General features: G+C 44.0%; 1 protein-coding gene across 6 annotated transcripts in view; it reads left to right on the top strand.

The window, feature by feature from the left end:
- Window positions 1-19,487, top strand: part of GCNT2 (glucosaminyl (N-acetyl) transferase 2 (I blood group)) — a 119,598-nt gene that overhangs the window by 82,757 nt on the left and 17,354 nt on the right. The window contains exon 2 of one of the 6 annotated variants that reach the window (XM_070778421.1): window positions 10,157-11,012. The exons of the other annotated variants lie outside the window; for them this stretch is intronic. Coding sequence (XP_070634522.1) covers window positions 10,157-10,227 — 71 coding nt within the window. The 3' untranslated portion in view covers window positions 10,228-11,012. Of the gene's footprint in view, window positions 1-10,156; window positions 11,013-19,487 lie in introns of those variants that run through there. 6 annotated transcript variants of the gene reach the window in all.

Here is a 19,487-nt window from a genome sequence, read left to right as displayed (position 1 = left end):
GCAGCAGCTAGTGTCTTATGGGCCTCCCTGGTGGCTAAAATGGTGAAGAAATGTGCCCACCGTGCAGGAGACTCGGGTTTGATCACTGCCTCGGGAAGATCCCCTAAAGGGAAGGAATGGCAACCCACTCGAATATTCTTATCTGGAGACTCCCATGGACAGAGGAGCCTGGCGGGCTAAAGTCCCTGGGGTCCCAAAGAGTCAGACACGACTGAGTGACACACACACACACACTACCACCTTATAACTGTGCTATACAGTGATCTAAGAAATATGCCAATTTCCTGGAGCGCTGGCAAAACTGCCTTTGAAGGTGTATCACACAGTTCCTCACCTTGAGCTCAGTCTTTTGAATGAATGCCTTTCATAGTCCTTGATAAGAACAGTTGTGACATCATGAGACTGGCTTTGAATAAGCATCCTATGAATTGAAATCAGTGGTGTTTCTCTTAGAGGCTGCTGCACAGTATTATACTGATGCTCAAAGTTCATGGGGCTGTTCCATCTTTGGAGGTTTACAAATTATCACTCTGGCTTGAACATCTCTAGTCTCAGACCTGACCAGGTGTCCAGGTCTCAACTCACTTGGTTCAGTAAATCTAGTCTGATATTTTATTTCCTGGGAGAGTGAGTCACAGTGAGTTGAAACATGCGGAGAGACATTCTGGCTGGAGCTGACCCCAGGTCACTTGTCAATTGTTAAGTCCCATTTTCTTATTAGAAATTGCCCTTTGCAGTCTCTTGTTGTGATATACTGTGAAGTCTTTCCCACTGTTCATGATAATTTGGGGCTAAGGTATTTGAGGCATGGAGGCGGGAAACAGCAGCAGATTCCCTCTTTAGATTCAGGACTGGGTTTCTTTTCAAAGTTCTGTTTCCCATATGTTGTCTGGGAAGGTCCGTGTGACCTCTAGGGCCTCTTCCTGGCGATGTCCCAATGCCCTAGTTTCTACTCTTGTGCCAGCTTGCCTGTGGGTGTCAGCCCTGCGGGGAGGTGACCCCAAGCCTGCCACGCTTGAAAAACCTCCCTTCTCTTGGCCGCAGCATCGCTCTTGTTGGCACACACGATTGCTACCTTCATACCTGAACGTGGACTCACAGCAATTGTTAGGTGCCCAATAGCGCAGCATCCCTGAGGGCTAATCTAGAGTGGCAGTTACAGAAACCTACTTAAAGAGGGGAGGAAAAAGGACTGGCAAGGTGGTTGGGGGCAGAGGCATGCAGTGAACTTCAGACAATAGTAGGTTAAGAGTTCACGAAGACTTGCAGGAGGGGGAGTGAATCGACGTGTTTTCACAGTTTAAGTTGCACCGGAAAGTGGGGTGCGGTTGCTTGCTGCTCGAAAGAAGCGAGGTTGGTGGAAAGGAAGGCTTGCTTTATTTTGGATGCTGACCACGGAGTGGGGAGGGCAGACTTCTGTCCAAAGGAGGGCTTTCCCCTACTGACAACCAGTAGGCAAGAGCTTTTATAAGCTGCAGGAGGGGCTACGGGCAGAAACAGCACAGTCAGAGCTGACAGTCATCTTGAAATTGGTCATCAGTGATCGGTTTGTTCCACTTTCCTTGACACCAGTTTTCGGAATTGTGGCAGCTATGTCATGGCTCGGAGAAGGCAATGGCACCCCACTCCAGTACTCTTGCCTGGAAAATCCCATGGATGGAGGAGCCTGGTAGGCTGCAGTCCATGGGGTCGCTAAGAGTCGGACACGACTGAGCGACTTCACTTTCCCTTTTCACTTTCACGCATTGGAGAAGGAAATGACAACCCACTCCATTGTTCTTGCCTGGAGAATCCCAGGGACGGGGGAGTCTGGTGGGCTGCCGTCTATGGGGTCGCATAGAGTCGGACACGACTGAAGCGACTTAGCAGCAGCAGCAGCAGCAGCATGTCATGACTATGGTCAAGTAGTTAACTTACCTAAGGTTTCAGTTATCTATAAGACAGCTCACAGGATATGGCTCAGATATTTATTTATCTATAGCCCTTGAGAAGGAACCAAAGGTCCTTGACTATGCTTAATGACAGCATTATTATTATTTGGTCTGCTTGGACTATTTTCCTTTGTTTCTGCATTTTCTCACTTCTCTGATTCAACTTATTCTTTGGCTAAAGTTTTTCCACAAAGGCAGGCAGAGGACACAGGGTAGGGGGCTGGGCAAGGACCATGGGCAGAGCCCTGCTCCATTTCATAGTGAGTGTTCATCCTAATTGTTCACAAATAAGTGTAAACATTCTGTACATGGCATGCAATACCGTTTTTGTTAATACAGTTTGTGCTGGGTATGTTATGCGCCATAGCACCTCTTTTAATTATGAGAAATAATCATTGTTATCCTTATGTACAGATGAGGAAAATCAGGCTTAGTAGCAGTGGTAATCGTTCAGTCGTGTCCGTTCTTTGCAACCCCATGGACTGTAGCCCACCAGGCTCCTCTGTCCATGAAATTTCTCCAGGCAAGAATACTGGATTGGGTTGCCATTTCTTTCTCCAGGAGATCTTCCTGGCTCAGGGATCGAACCCGGGTCTCCTGTATCGCAGGCGGATTCTTTACCATCTGAGCCACCAGGGATGTGCTCGGTTCACACAGCTTGTCCAAGGCAAAGCTGGGGTCTGATCCTGGATTTGAGAGCCCTGAAGTTTGAAGTGTTTCTCTTGTAGCAGGGAAAGGAACAGTCTTGTTTTGTTTTGTTTTGTTTTTCTTTGCTGTATATCTAAAACAAATTCCCTGCAGAACCCCAGAAAGGTGAAAAGACGAGTTTGGAAGAGTGAAAGAAAGCCCCACCTGACCATTCTAACCTAGAAATCAGGTTAGCAGGGATATGAAAGTGTGTGTGTGTGTGTGTGTGTGTGTGTGTTTGGAGTCACAGGAAGGTGCCCTTGCTGGAACCAACTGCCACGACCCACCCAGGCTTTTGTACCTGCTCCCCACGCCGGCTCTAGACCAGGCTGTGGTCTGGCTCTCCCTCCGCGCAGCCAGTGGACCTGGGAAGTACTCTTCAGGGCTCCTCTGCTGCTCACAGAGGCTGGTGGGCGAGACCCATTCAGGCTGACTTTGAACCTAGTCACTGCTAAACGGTAACAAAAAGAACATGAAGAATCTTGAGGACATTGTCTCCCTACAGAATAGAAAAGAAGTCTTCAAAAAAAAAAAACAAAATAGAAACATTGGTGCCATGTGTGTTTTCAGCAATTAACAAATACTTATTAAACCCCGGTGGTACCTGGCACCATTCTGTGAACTGAGGGTGGCTCTGGAAGGAGACAGGTATGACTTTATGGAATTTAAGTTTTGAGATTTGAATGGTTGCGTTATCAGGTTTAGTGATTTAGTTCATCAGGTTTTAGTATATTGAGCTAATCCACCCCCGACTCCAACCCCTCAAAATGTTGTGGGTTTTTTTTTTCCCCCTGATTATCCGTCCCCGTTTTTAAAAATAAGAAATACATTCAAGAGCTTTAAAATTTTTAAGTTAATTTTTTTTAACTCTATGAGCTGCCAATATTAATGCTTCCTTGTATTCTTCCAGAGATATTTTATTAAGTTTATAGATTATAAAATTAATTAAACATCGTGTGTGGAAAATAGTACACTTTTTTTTTTTAAGTTCACAAAATACACATCAAAAAGAAGAATGGCCATTTTTTTAGACACCGTATTGCTGACTCATCAGAAAAGTCCTGATGTTGGGAAAGATTGAGGGTAGGAGGAGAACGGGGCAACAGAGGATGAGATGGTTGGATGGCATCTGTTACTCAATAGACATGAGTTTGAGCAAGCTCAGGAGATGGTGAAGGACAGGGAACCCCAGAGTGCTGCAATCCATGGTGTCGCAAAGAGTCAGACACGACTAAGCGCCTGGATGACAACAAATTGTGAGTGAGAAACAGCAGTTGATAAGAGGTAACCTCTATTTAAATAGATCATATGCAGACATTTAGGAAACTAATTTTCATTTAAAATTTTTTGAAGCATTTTTGATTGTTCACTTGTTTGTTTAATTTTTTGGCCATGCCATGGGGCGGCTTAGCTTCCCCACCCATGACTGAACTGGTGCCCCTCAAAGTGGAAGCACAGAGTCTTAAACTCTGGACCGCCTGGAAGTCCCATTATGTATTTTGTTAATATATACATATTTTATTTTTTTAAATTTTGGCCATGCCATGCAGCTTGCAGGATCTCAGTCCCCTGACCAGGAATTGAATCTGGGCATGAACCCCTAGACCGCCAGGGAGCTCCCCAACACAGCAGGACTCTCTGACCTGACCCCCCTCCTCCCTTACCCCATCTCTCTCCCCTCACTGCTTCATACCTAAGGCCTCACACTTCATATCCCAGCAACTACTTGGTCCTACACACTTCTGCGATTTTCCCTTAATTTTTTTTTTTTGGTGGCTTTTTATGATGTCTTCTCTGAGCTACCCTTCCTATCATCTCTGACTATTCCTATGCATCCTTTGTAACCCTCCTTGAATGTCACCTCCTCCAGAAGCCGTCCTTGATAACCCACCTCCCAGACAGCTGGTTACTCCTATTCGCCCTGCCACAGTTGCCAGCACTAAATTATAACTACCTGCTAAGTGAAAAGCCCCTCTGCCCTTCCTCCTCCTTGTTTGAGTTCCTTTAGGGTGAGGAATGTGATATCCATTTTTATCTTTTCCATCACTACCCCTACACTGCGACCTATTGCTGTGCCTGAAGAGGGTTTGATGCTTGTGGGTTGGGTCTGGGGAGGGGACGGTTAGGAGACACTGAATACACGCATATGTATGGCTGAGTCACTGCTGTGCGCCTGGAACTATCACAACATTGTTAATCAGCTATCAAAGTCTGAAAAAAAGTTCAGAGAGTGGTGTCCCCTGTCTGAGGTGGGGAGGAGTAATTTTTGATAGAATCAGAGAAACAGTGGGTAGGCTTGAAGGTATAATTCCGTAAGAGCTAGGCCAAGAAGTGATACCAGTAAAGAGAGAGAGAACCAGTCCTTGTGGAATTTTAAGAGTTTCAGCTGGAATGTTAATAGGGCAGAATCATTGCTTAGAAAACTGATGCCCAGGGGCTTCCCTGATGGTCCAGTGGTTAAGACTCCATGCTTCCACTATAAAGGGTGCGGGTTCGATCCTTGGTCAGGGAGCTAAGAGCTGAGTGGTCCAAAAAACAAACAAAAACTGGCTCCTGGGCAGCCAGCTGGGCCCGCGCAGTCTCCTCTGATGCCCGGAGCGAGCACCAGTTCCCTAGGCGGGCACTGCCACCTGGTTCCTGTCTTACCTGCCCTCAGTCTGAGTATCTCCCACAGCTTGGCACTTAGCCAGTCCTGCGGTTTGTCTCCCACTTGGCTACTCCCGGCTCACAGAGTGGGCTTCTTCTGTCTGAATCTGACCCAGAGTACCCCTTAGGGGCTTTCCTGGTGGCTCAGATAGTAAAGAATGTGCCTGCAATGCAGGAGACCCAGGTTCAATCCTTGGGTCGGAAAGATCCCCTGGAGAAGCGAATGGCTACCCACTCCACTTTCTTGCCTGGAGAATCCCATGGACAGAGGAGCCTGGCGGGCTACAGTCCATGGGATCGAAAAAAGCTGGACGTGACTGAGCAACAAACACCTTCACCTTCAACCCTTAGCTACTGGCTTGGAAAAAACAGGAGCATAAGGAAATGAAAGGTTAAAGGAAAAACAACAATAGAAACTTGAGAAACATTTCTCCAGGTGTAGCTCTCAACAAATGTAAACACTGAGCTCTTGGGAAGGTGCGTGTTCTCTCTGAAAAGGTTACCCCAACCTTAAATCTGGGCGTGGCTGGATCAACCCCCAGGCTTTTTCAAAGTACGCATTGTGTTCTCTGAACATCAGCCTAAATTTAGAGTTCGGTTTCTATTGCCACAAAGGATGCATTCAGTCATGTTGATCGTACCATTGATTGAGAATGATGAACATAATCGGATTGGAAGCATCCTGTTTTAATGAACATTATTAGAACGTTCAGGCTTATACTTGAGTTATTTTTTCGTGCCTGAATGACAGTCCACAGTGGCACCTATTTTGTTGACATGGAGGTAAATTCAGATTGAAGGAGAAATGACACTAAACAGATCCTTTCCTTGGGTTCCTATCTGCTGAGCAGAGTTTTCACATGACATCGTTTCTGTATGGCCAGATAATGTTAAATACACATAATACAATTGGACATGATTTTCACAATATTGTATCAGGGCGGCAGGCCTGTTTTGCTTGTTTTGTCTCTTTGGTAAATGTAGGTGATTCTTGGGGAAGTAATTTGAGGTCAGAGAAGGTCACGCTATATCCTGGCTCTTGAGAATCTAGATGTCAGCCTGGCCCCAGGGGTAGAGAAACCTTAGACAGGTTACAGAGAATTCACATAATTAAACTATACTAAGCCGGTGGCTCAGTGGTAAAGAACCCGCCTGCCAATGCAGGAGACGAGGGTTCAATCCCTGGGTCAGGAAGATCTGCTGGAGTGGCCACCCACTCCAGTATTCTTGCCTGGGAAAGCCCATGGACAGAAGAGCCTAGTGGGCTACAGTCCATGGGGTCGACCTAGCAACTAAACAAAACAGACAGAACTATACTGAAGCCGTAGCCATTTGAAGGCATTTATTTATGATGCCTCTGGCCATCGGTTGTGCTGTATAACACTCGGATCATTTTCTTTTAAAAAAATACATTTATTTCTTGGTTTTTGGCTGCATGGGGTCTGTATTGCTGGGGGCTTTCTCTAGTTGTGGAGGACAGGGGCTCCTCCCCGTTGCGGTGCAAGGCCCTCTCACTGGGGTGGCTTCTCCTGTTGCGGAGCACCGGCTTTAGGGCCTGGGGGCTTCCACAGCTGCGGAGCACAGACTCAAGTCGCCCCATGGCATGTGGAATCTTCCCAAACCAGGGATCAAACCTTTGCTCCCTGCCCTGGCAGACGGATTCTTGACCACTGAACCCCCAGGGAAGTTCCTGGGTCATCCTCTTCACTGGGGAATCTGTGCCCAATGATTTCCCCACCCATCCTGTGAAGGAAATAATCTGGAAATACTGCTCTTAATTAACTTTTAATCCCTAATTCCTAGAACAACATTATATAAACAAGAAAAATTGGGTTATCGTATATATACACATTTAATTATGTACAGATACCATTCCTAAATATCCAGTAAGCTGAGCTTAACACAACTTTAAGTCGTGCAGAAAGGATTAATGTCTTGCTTTAGACCCAGCAAGGCCATTTTTTTTGCAACTTTCATTCCACTTCCAATCAATTTTCTACCGACTGTCTGAAATTAATCTTTTCTAGAAGAACCAAGGTTTTAGGTTTTATGTATTTTTGGCCATGCTGTGTGTCTTTCAAGATCTTTAGTTCCCTGAGCAGAGATCAAACCGTGTTTGGTGTAATAGAAGTGCAGAATCCCAACCATTGGACCACCAGGGAAGTCCCTCAGTGACTCTTTAAAACAGTAAAATGTTCGTTGCATGTCACAGTCATAACAGATATATATAATCGGTGTCTACAGATCTCGTTGTCATCTAGATCTCTACTTTCTCTGAACCACAGCAATGGCATCTCCTGATATCTCCCCTCGAGTGCACGCAATACTATGAAAAGGCTTTGGAACCAGATAAGTGCAGGTTAGATATTGGCTCCCATTGCCTCCTAACTGTGTGATACTGGTCTTGGTCTATGCTGTCTCAGTTAACCCATCTGTGATGGTGGGAGTAATAAATTTAGTCTCGAGAAGTTATGAATATTAAATAAGATAATGTATATAGTGTAGTGGTTCCCAGACAGAGCATGCTTCAGGAGCCCGGTGGAGCCCATTAAAACACGGACTGCTGGCCCCTAGCGCCAGGATTTCCAGTCCAGTAGGACCGGAGCAGGGTCCAGAATTTGTAGTTCTAACAAGTTGTGGGGGGTACTGATGCTAGAAGCCCCCCTTGAGAACTGTTGGCACGGCCCTTTTACAGAGTAGCACATAGATTTGCAGCAAATGTTGGTTCTGTTTATTTCCATCTCCTTAACAGAGAAAAAAAGGTAATCACCAGTAAAAATGAAAATGAGTTTATATAAGGCAAAACTTTACAGTTTTGGTTGCTTAGGGTGGCTATTGTAAAAGGGGTGTGGAAATGACTGATGCTTGGGAAGGACTCATGTTGAAGAAATATCCCGGGCTTTGGGGTGAGACAAATTGATGATGAATTTTGGCTCTGTCCTTAGTAACTTTGTGACCATGGGTGGTGGTATTTAGTCACTAAGTCATATCTGACTCTTTGCGACTCCAAGGACTGTAGCCTGCCAGGCTCCTCTGTCCATGGGATTTCCCAGGCAAGATTACTGGAGTGGGTTGCTATATGCTTCTTCAGACTATCTTTCTGACCCAGGGATCAAAACCTGGGTCTCCTGCGCCTCCTGCATTGACAAGTGAATTCTTTACCATTGAGCTGCCTGAGAAGCCTGACCACGGATACCTAAACTTTAAACTCCTCATCTGTTTAAACTCACAGTAATGATGGCTACTTAGTAAAGCTGATTTGAGAACTGAGTGAAAAAAAAATGGGTGTAAACTGAGAGGTGAAGTGTTTTTCTATTTGTTAATACAAATACGTATTAAGAAAACCTAAATATGGTATAGAATTCCTAAACTAATGAGATCCTCAAGGAAGGTGTTAAATTAAACCCGTTTAAATCTCTTTTCGCTATGAAAAGATGTCTGCACCATGGCCCCAAAACCATGTAAAACTAGATGTAAGTTCATCCAAAGAGAAATAGGAGGAACTATAAGAAAACTTAAGCAGTTTAACATGTTAGGATGCGGATTTTTTATAATTTTGATTTCCCTGAATGTTATTGGGTATAATTTCTGAAACTACGGAAAAGTCTCACTTAGTTCTTACAGTAATACTGTGAAGTATGTTCTCATATCCATGAGAAGAGTGTTTCCTTAAAGATGCAAAGGATGTTAGTATCTTCAGGACTCTTTCTGAGATCACATCACATGAAAGGAACAGGAGCTGGGATTAATAGGATTGTTTTATTCTCTTAAACCTTATCATGTACAGAGATGTCAGTTTAGAATAAATATAATTTCTTGGAAAAGGAAATCGACATAGCCAAGATGTGAAAGAAATTGGAGTTTTTTTTTCCCCCCACAGTCAATCTGTACAGGTTTCTGTGCATTCAGCTACATCCTTCTCATTTCCGTGTTCAACTTCCTGGATGTTAAAACAAATTATTGCTCCTCCTAGCTACTTACCAGGGACCACTGTAAAATTCTATTGTGTGTGTGTGTGTGTGCTAAGTCGTCAGTTGTGTCTGACCCTCGGCAACCCTATGGACTGACTGGCTGTGTTAGACTATGTCTGCCTCTGGGTGACCCCCCAGGCTCCTCTGTCCATAGAATTCTCGAGGCAAGAATACTGGAGTAGGTTGCTGTGCCCTCCTCTAAAACTCTATTAGAGATTTACAAACACACACAATCGGATGCAGAATGGTACAGTCATCCTTATGTGCCCATCAGCCAGTCTCAAACTGAATTTATTATAAGCACACGTTCTTTCATCTTTAGGAGCAATATGTTTGTTAAGATGCTCATTTTGGCCTTCCTCTTCCTGTAGGGAACGTGGGAGGGGTTTGTTACTAAGAGTAGGAATTGCTTAGTGGGGGTAGACTGTTCCATGTGCAGTGTTTAGAGGTAATTTTTTCCATCTCTTCTAGCTACTGAATATTCTGCTTCCTTTATATAGGAGGGAAAAAAGACATCGACAGTCTAACTATTTTATGAATCCCCTTTGGAATTGCCTTGGGGAGTTTCCTGTTGGTCCAGTGGTTAGGACGCCAAGAGCTCACTGCCGAGGGCTTCAGGTTCGATCCCTGGTCAGGGAACTAAGATCCCGCAAGCCACATGATGTGGCCCAAGACAAAAGCAAACAAGAAACAATGCCTGGGTTCAATCTCTGACTGGGGAACTGAGATCCCACAAGTTGCATGGTGCAGCCAAAGGGAAAAAAAAAAACAAAAAACAAGCAAATACAGCATGTAGTTATGTCATTGTGCTTTTGTTACTTTTGGCTTGACAGTGTCTGTGATTCAGAATAAATATTAGGAACATTGTGAACTTAATTGGAAGAATAAGAATAACCCCAACTGTATCCACTTCTTTTTCAGGAACACAAAAAGGAAGAGAAGCTTCTTTTTCAGAAACACATGTGACAGACTCACAAAGCTTCCTATCATGAGTCCTTGCAATCCATTAGATTATCTGAGGACTTTGTACTGTTTATGTCACAATATCCCAATAGGATCTCTTATCAGAAGTCATACAGAAGAGGATTTGTCTAGATTTGTAGATGGCTCAAGGGTTTATCTTTTCCTGTAAAGTGAACGTATTAGTCACTGGTCCGTATCCACAATTCAGAGTTGCTAAAATATTGAAATAACTGTTGCACAAATGGAAACAGCAGTATTCAAGTGCTTTAAAGTAAGCTCTCCACACCTGAAAACTGAATGCTCAGAATTGGCACTTTGATCCCTAAAATGACCCTGAGCAGAGAAGAAGAGGGCAAGGAACTGAGGGGGCCAACATTTCTCTGAAGTCTCAGGTTTTGTTTTATGAATTTATGTACACATCACATTCCCACCTCTTCTAGAACTTTCTTAAATTTCTAATTGAAATGTATTACACAATGTATGGGGCTTCGCTGGTAGCTTAGACGGTGAAGAGTCACCTGCGATGCAGGAGACCTGGGTTCCATCCCTGGGTCAGGAAGATTCCCCTGGAGGAGGGCATGGCAACCCACTCCAGTATTCTTGCCTGGAGAATCCCCATGGACAGAGGAGCCTGGTAGGCTACAGTCCACGGCGTTGCAAAGAGTAGGACATGACTGAGCGACTAAGCACAGCACATACAGTGTATACGTACACTGTATACATGTTGATGTATAGCAGAAAACAACACAATATTGTAATTAGCCTTCAATTAAAAATAAATAAATTTTGAAAAAAGAAATATACATACAGGAAACCCAACGTATCAGAATTGAAATGACTGAATTTTCAAACTGATCCTCACCTGAGTAACCAGTACAAGAGCCCACACTCCTACAAATACTCCAGGAATCCCCCAGTACTCTCTTCAAGAGCAACAATCGTCTTGACCCTGTAGTTTTGCTGCTTTTGTGTCATCATACAGCTTCTAATTGTAGCCTAGTGCTTTTCATCCAAATGTTCAGGTTAAATAGATTCTTTCAAGAAGAAATGCTCAGGCCACACTGTGATTTCGTGTGTTTCTAAAAACTGCTGGACATTCCGTGGGTTGGGGGTGAGGGGCGGGAGTGGGCTGGGATACCCACATGTGCGAGGTACAACCTAGGACCCTCTGTCCCATGTTTCTTCTCTTTTTAATTTTTTTTAAAGAAGTTTCTCCTATTTGCAGAACAGTCCAAGCAGAAGTACTTCTGTGGTTCTATATAAAAGGTTAGGCTTGTTGTAGATAGGCAGTTAGTTCCCAGAATGAGCAACCTATATATACCCCAGTGCGTGCAGCACCAAATGGAATTTACCACTGACCTTCAACTCCTTCAGACTTGTCTCGGGTTGTAGATAGGGTTTAAAATTAGACAACAGCCCTAAGCAAGCATGGTTTTTATTTGGCTGCTTTTATATGGACTTGGAGGGAAGGCTTTACAACTTAGGAATGCATTCTTGATTTACATCCAACTGGGTGTAACCTGGTGCCTTGTTTTGAAGGTGAGGTAGGCACTGCAGGCAGGGCAAGAGGAAAATTCGTCTAATGGGTTCATTAAGGGCCTTTCCCCAGACAGGAGACAAAGCAGCGTAGGGCGTGCTACGTTCTGTTGATTCTAACAAGGAAAGGCCTGGCCATGAAATAGCTTTCAGTGTAATGGAGTGCGAAGGACGATCAGTACTGAAAATACTTTTATTTGAAGTGAAATGAAGTCACTCGGTCGTGTCTGACTCTTTGCGACCCCATGGACTGTAGTCTACCAGGCTCCTCCGTCCACGGGATTTTCCAGGCAAGAGTACTGGAGTGGGTGGCCATTGCCTTCTCCAGGGGATCTTTCCGACCCAGGGATCGAACCCGGGTCTTCCGCATTGTAGGCAGATGCTTTACCACCTGCGCCACCAGGAAAGTCTATTTATTTGAAACAGTCACATAAAACTAGGAGATGCCACTTGAAATGCAAATGCCTAATTTAACCTGTGAACAAACACATCTAAACGAATAGATTACAGGGAAAACATGACTTGATGTTCACATGCTGCAAATAACAATGCTTCATCCTAAGGAAACAGGTTTTTGGACTGATGAAAGTGGTGAACATTTGTGCATAAGGGATGCCCAAACTCATTTTAGGAAACCCAGTCCATATTTCTCAGTGGTAAAGACCACTTATGATAGGTTATTTGCAATTTATATTTGGTAGAGTTTTGTCAGCTAGTTGGGGGCATCAGTGACGAATAATCTGCCCACCAACGTCGGACATGCAGGAGGCTCAGGTTTACTCCTTGGATCGGGAATCCCCTGGAGGAAGAAATGGCAACCTACTCCAGTATTCTTGTCTGGAAAATTCCATGGACGGTGGAGCCTGCCAGGCTACACCGTCCATGGGGTCGAAAGAGTCAGACATGACTGGGCGACTGAGCACACACACAGCCAGCTAGTTCACAGCTATGCCAGTCTTAAGGTGATGTGAAAGTATTTATTGGTGCAAAAAATGCTTCATGAAATGTTTTCTTAGTGATTGTTACTTGTAAGATTTTGTAGTGTTTGGGATCTTTTTTAACTTTCATTTTTGTTTTTTGTACTTTTATCAGTCTGAATCCATTCAAATAAAAGTGTTTGATTTTTCCCAAATTATAGAATAATATTTTTAAGAGGAAAAAAGTCAAGATTCATGAGGTAAATGTGCCAGGATACTTAACACTAGCTAAATTGGGGAAGTTGGGGGGGAAAAGAAAAAAAAAACAGTTGGTCTCTTCTTTGAACTTCTCTGTATTTTTAAAATCTTCAAAACTTATGGTTGCTTTATTTGTTGAAAAATAAAATCTCCCTTTACTAAGGGATACTATTTGGTGTTTTAAAAGCTGAAAAATATTATCCCTATAAAGGGATGCTCAATGCATTAAGTAGCCTATGGAAAACACAGCTACTCAAACCTGGCTACACATTATAATCATATAGAGCATTTTAAAAAATTCCAGTGTCTGGGCCTCACGCCTGACCAATTAATTCAGAATAGCTAGGAGATGGGGCACAGTTATTGGTACTTTCCTGAAAGTTCCACAGAGGATTCCGATGTGTAGCCAGAATGGAGAATACTGATACAGATGAAGGCTGGACTTAGAGATAAAAACTGAAGGATGGAACTGACTGTCTTGTGGACTTGGCCCACATCCATTCTCTGCCATTTTACCTGACAGCTACTTTTGTAAAAAGTCAGTTAAGGTTTTGCTAGGAGGAAAAGAACTTCCAAAACATAGTAGCTTGAAGAAGTTCCTGTGTCTTCTGTGAGGACTTCCGACCGGGGCCTGTTCCACCAGGACTGGAAGGGCTTGGATGGACCTTCGCTTGCAGAACCTGGTCTTCTAACCCCACGGCCCCTCATTCCCTAGTGGGTTCAGCAGGGCTGTTTCACTTGGTGACCTCAGGGAGGGTCGCCCTAATCAGCGAGTACTTTCGTAAGTCTCTGCTTGAATCATGTGTGCTAATGTCCCATCAGTCAAAGCAGGTCCCGTGGCCAAGCCACGGGAGAGACTGTGGAGTGTGGAGAAACATTCTCTACCTTTGAATGGAAAAGTTGCAAAATCATAGTGAATGAAGGCATGTATATAGCAATGGAATGAATTTGTGCCCATTTTTGGCAATTGACCATAACAAATTAAAATGCATCCCTTTTTTAGTGAAAGTACTTGATAAAGCAAGATATTTACTAGGATCTTTTTTAAAAAATTCTTTTTGAGGGGGCTTCCCAGGCAGTCCAGTAGTTAAGACTCTGCACTTCCACTTGAGGTGGGAGCAGAGGGTTTGATCCCTGATTGGGGAACTAAGATTCCACGTGTTGTGGCACAGTCCAGAAAAAAATTATTTTTCTAGTTAATTTTGGGAAAGTACCTTTAACTTGCATTACAAAAGAAATTTAATGGTAATTAAGGAATTTCTAAAACAGTTTAGAAATTAGGAAATTTAGAAATTAGGAAAATCCAGAAAATTACAAAGACTAAAATAAAAATCATCAACAGAAATATTCAGAGATACTATTTTAGCACATTTCTTTCAGTATTTGTTTTCATATAAAAACATCTATTTTATGTGTTTTTATAATTGGCTCCCCTCATTTAATAGTATGTCCTAGTTTTTCTGTGTCCTGAAGAATTCTTCACCATAATTTATAATAGCTCAGTAATATGCCATCATGTGAATGCAATATCATTTATTTAGCAAAACTTCCAATTAGGGGTTTTTAGGAGGTATTATCAGTAATACATTGTTTTATTAATAAAATTGGTCATTAACGGTGACTGAATCTCAGCAGTAATTAAGTCCCAAGTACCATTCAGGGTGTTTTAAGTATATTACACACTTCACAACAACTCCATGAGGTGTAGGGAATTTTTTTTTCCCAAAGTTTTTATTTTGGATTGGGATATAGCCCGTTAACAATGCTGTGGTAGCTTCAGGGGAACATTGAAGGGATTCAGCCATACATATACATGGATCCATTTCCCCCCAAACTTCCTCCTATCCAGACTCTGTAGGAACTGTTTTGACACTCCTTTAGAGTCAGAGAAACCAAAGAACAGAGAGGTTAGGTGATCTATCAGAGGTCCCACAATTAATAATCGGTCCGGCAGGGACTTGAACCCAGGCAATATTGTTTGAGAGCCTTTCCTTGTAACTGCTATATTACATTGCCTCTCAAATAAGAATCTAGAAAGAACTTCTTTAGGACAAATTGCAGTACACGAACTGAGTCAGAGTATATGCAAGGGTTTATTTGTTTTTTGTATTAATTAATTAATTTTTGTCTCTTCTGGGTCTTCGTTGCTGACCCAGGGCTTTCTCCTGTGGTGGTGCTTGGGTTTCTCATTGCAGCGGCTTCTGTTGTGGAGCACAGGCTCTAGGTGCACGGGTTTTAGGAGTTTGGCGCGTGGGCTCAGCTGCTCCTTGGTGTGTGGAATCTTCCTGGACCAGAGATTGAACTCATGTCTGCTGCATTGGCAGGCAGACTCCCAACCACTGGATCACCAGGGAAGTCTGTATGCAGGTGTTTTAAGGGTTTTGATAGAAAGTGTCATATTGCTCTCCCCAAAACTGGTCCAACTGCACTCCCATTGGCAAGTCTGAGACTCTCATTTCCCTACACCTTCTCCACCACCAGCTATTCAGTTCAGTTCAGTTTAGTCACTCAGTCGTGTCCGACTCTTTGCGACCCCATGGGCTGCAGCACAACAGGCCTCCCTGTCCATCGCCAACTCCCAGAGCCTACTCAAACTCATGTCCATCGAGTCGGTGATGCCATCCAACCACCTCATCCTGTGTTGTCCCCTTCTCCTCCTGACCTCAGTCTTTCCCAGCATCAGGGTCTTTTCAATACCACTAGGTCTTATCACTTTCTAAATCTTTGCCAGCTCCATATAAAATGATGAGAGCAGCAGGGAATATATAGGAAATATATATATAGGAATATATAGGGAATATATAGGAAATCCAGGTACCTTCTACTCAGTCTTTTGCTGTGAATCTATAGCTGCTCTAAACAAAAAGTCTATGAAAAAATTATTTTCTTAAGAGAGGCTATCTTAAGATTTAAATTTTACTAACTTTAGTTTCTAGCAAGCATGAGCTTCTTTTTTTTTAATTGATACATAACTGACATATAACAGTTTCAAATGTATAAGATAATGATACAAGATTTGTACATACTGAGAAATGATGATCACAATGTCTTGTTAACATCTGTCCCCACCACCATAGTTACAAATTTTTCTTTCCTTAAGATGAGAACTTTCAAGATTCTCTCCTAGCAACTTCCAAATAGGCACTGCAGTGTTAATAACTACAGTCATCGTGCTGTACTTTACAGCCCCATGAATTATTTTGAGCTTGTTGTCTTTTATTAGATATTTGCATAAGCCAAGGTACAGAGAATGACGTGAAAATGGAAGGCCAATTTGGGAATTCCCGAAAGCCTGGTAGGACAGCTGGGTGTGTATGGATGGTGATGACAGGAGACGTGGGCAGTGTTGAAAGGTGATGTCGTGGACAGTGATGAAAGGGGAGGCCTGGAAACTCAGTGTCGCAAACTCCACGTCCAAGGGGCCAGGCAGACAGGGTGAGCTGGTGAAACACAGTGGGGGAGCAGGGTAGGTGGAGAGCTCCAGGTTAGATAACACTCTCGTGACTTGTGGACAGTGGAGTCTTGGCAGTCCAGACTGTCGTGGGAACTTTCCTTTTTTGCGGTGTCCCACTCGCCTTCAGTGGGGGTCAAACCAAACAGGTCTCCCAATCAGATATGGTTTCTGGGCTACCCGTCTGCTGCATAGAGTCTGTAGACATGACTGCAAAGATCCTCTTGTGCCATGCTCAACACACTGGTGTCTTCCTGGCCCGAATGTGACCTAGAGCAGCAAACCGCTGGACCTGGCCAGGGTCACGGTTCTGAGGCGCTAGCTGGGGCAGTTGATTCGTGACAGCATGGAGCAAAAGAAAAAAGCGCCGATTTACATTCATGTGTTTGTGGCAAGAGGTCACTTTGAACTGGGTCCTGAGGAGCAGAAGTAGCAACGTAAAATGAGATACGGGGCGAGGAGTCAGAATTCTAAGGGCAATGGGCACCCGTGGGAGGGATCTGGGACGACGGCAAGCCTGAATTTGTCATTTGTCCGAGGGTGAGGTGGGGGGCAGGCACCACAAAGCACTAGAAGAAGCAGACGCAGGGCAGGGGGTTCAAAGTAATCCCACATACCCCAGCCAGGAAGGCCACAAGGTCAACGCTAATTATATAAAGAGCCATTTGCTGGTATGGCCGACAAAGTGGGCAGACTGGAGGCCGAAAGGCTGGTTTATGGGCAATTAAAATAGTCTTGGTGAGTGGGCAGTGCTAGCCAGGAAAATGATGCTCTGAAAAGCCAGGTAAGGCTTGAAGAACTGCTGGTAGATGAGAAATCAGTCAGGGGCTCACCTGAAAACCAGTTCTGGACTTATGGTGGTGATCATTTTGCGATATATACAAGTATCGAGTCAATATATTGTACACCCGAAACTAGTATAATGTTATATGGCAATTGTACTTCAATTTAGGAAAAGAAAACAGAAACTCTGGGAAATAGAAGACTTTAGTTTTATTTTAAGCACTCTGGAAAGTTTTGATATATTCTGAAGTTTGGAAACATCAAATTCTTTTCTTTCTTCCTCATCTTCCTTCTTTCCTTCCCCTCACTCAACGGTGTACAGAGTATTTGCTAGTTATTTGGGCACGTGTCTGAGGGTGCTGTGCTGTGCTATGTTCAGTCGTGTCCAATTCTTTGTGAGCCCATGGACTATAGCCTGCCAGGCTCCTCTGTCCGTGGGATTCTCCAGGGAAGAATACTGGAGTGGGTTGCCATGCCCTCCTCCAGGGGATCTTCCGAACCCAGGGACCGAACCCGGGTCTCCCGCATTGCAGATGGTTTCTTTCCTGTGTGAGCCACCTGTCTGAGGGTAGATCTATCAAAGACAGCGTTCTGATGTTTGTTTAGATGTTCTGGTATTTCTGGGACACCTGATAAAAGTCTCACTTGAGAGTACTTCCCTCTTGTTCATGTCAGAAGTCCACCTTGCTTGACCCAGCTCCCCCAAAGGATGCTCTTATCACTCTGAGTGAATAGTTTGTCAGCCAACATGGGCACCCTATAGTTCAAGGTTTGTCTCCTAGGTGCTTTCATGAGACGTTCAACAAAAAACTCCACCCCTTTCCATGTGGCCATTCAATCTCGAACTTTCATGAAACATCATCGGAATGAATTTGCTGATCATTTCCTACTTTACTCACAAACCTGCATGCTCTCAAGAAAACAGAGTACCTTGAGGACAGGTATAACACAAAGGAAAAAGAGTGATCATCTTTCAGCTGCTTGAGCTCTGAGATCCTGAAGGGAGAGGGTTCCTTAAATAGAACTAGAGAAATACGCCACAGAAGAGTCCATACACATCTAATCCAGTGGCTCTTCATTTCAGCATTTCTTTCTTTTCTCCATTGAATTAGCATAATTCTGCACTAAAGTCAAGCCAATCAGATAAAAGGAAACTTCTTTCTCTTTGACATATTAAAAAGTACAACAAATACCCACACAGATCAAACTCTTCAAAAGAAAATACAGAGAGGAGATGCTGAAAGACTAGTTATTTATCCAAGTTTATTCTTGGAGAGCTGGAGTTCAGAAACTCTGAACTCTGCGCCCCTGGAAGCAATACTCTGTCGAAGAGAAATCATTCTTAAAGTGTGATTTCTAAAAATTCTCTTCGTTCCCTCTTGGCATACTTGTGGAGCAGCCTTGGGAACGGTTCCCTTCTGGCCTCTCCTTACACCCTTGTGCTGTTTTTACCTCCAGACAATGACTGTGGAGTCGCTTTCTAGGCAAGGGACAAGTGAGTGGCTCAGGGGTCATCATGAGTGGAGGATATTGAAGGCTGTCTTGGTTTTAGTGAAGAGAAGAAGGAAAAGTTGTCTGAAAGTTGTGAGAGGCAGGCCTTCACTGCCACAGAGAAATCTGCCGTAATATTAACAGGGGTGTTTGACGAGAGCTAAAGCCCTTGTGGCTCAGAGGTTAAAGCGTCTGCCTGGAGTGCGGGAGACCTGGGTTCGATCCCTGGGTCAGGAAGATCCCCTGGAGAAGGAAATGGCACCCCACTCCAGTACTCTTGCCTGGAGAATCCCATGGAGGGAGGAGCCTGGTAGGCTACAGTCCATGGGGTCACAAAGAGTCAGACACGACTGAGCCACTTCACTTTCACTTTTCACTTTCAAAGATGATAGAGAACAATGGAAGCAAAGGGTCAGGGGATCAAGGTCAGTCTTGAGGTCATGAATGCACTGAAACCTGAACTGTTCTCTGGGGTTGCCCAAGATTGTCTGCTTCTAAAAAACACTGCACTAACCTTTCCTGTTCGTCACTGGAAGATTGTTCAGGAAACACTCTTGACTAGAGGAATCTGGTCTGCTAATAAAAATATCAATACAACCCATAAGGGAAAAGGATCTAGAAAAGAAAATTGATTCCTGGGTCGGGAAGATCCGCTGGAGAACAGATGGGCTACCCACTCCAGTATTCTTGGGCTTCCAGTATTCGTGGCTCAGCTGGTAAAGAATCCTCCTGCAATGTGGGAGACTTGGGTTCGATCTCTGGGTTCGGAAGATTCCCTGGAGAAGGGAACAGCTACCCACTCCAGTTTTCTGGCCTGGAGAATTCCACAGACTATACAGTCCGTGGGGTCGCA

Source organism: Bos indicus, chromosome 23 (assembly GCF_029378745.1).
Source record: "Bos indicus isolate NIAB-ARS_2022 breed Sahiwal x Tharparkar chromosome 23, NIAB-ARS_B.indTharparkar_mat_pri_1.0, whole genome shotgun sequence".
NCBI classification, from domain to species: Eukaryota; Metazoa; Chordata; class Mammalia; order Artiodactyla; family Bovidae; genus Bos; species Bos indicus.
The sequence above is the reverse complement of the archived record's forward strand: the minus strand, read 5'-3'. Positions and strand labels throughout refer to the sequence as shown.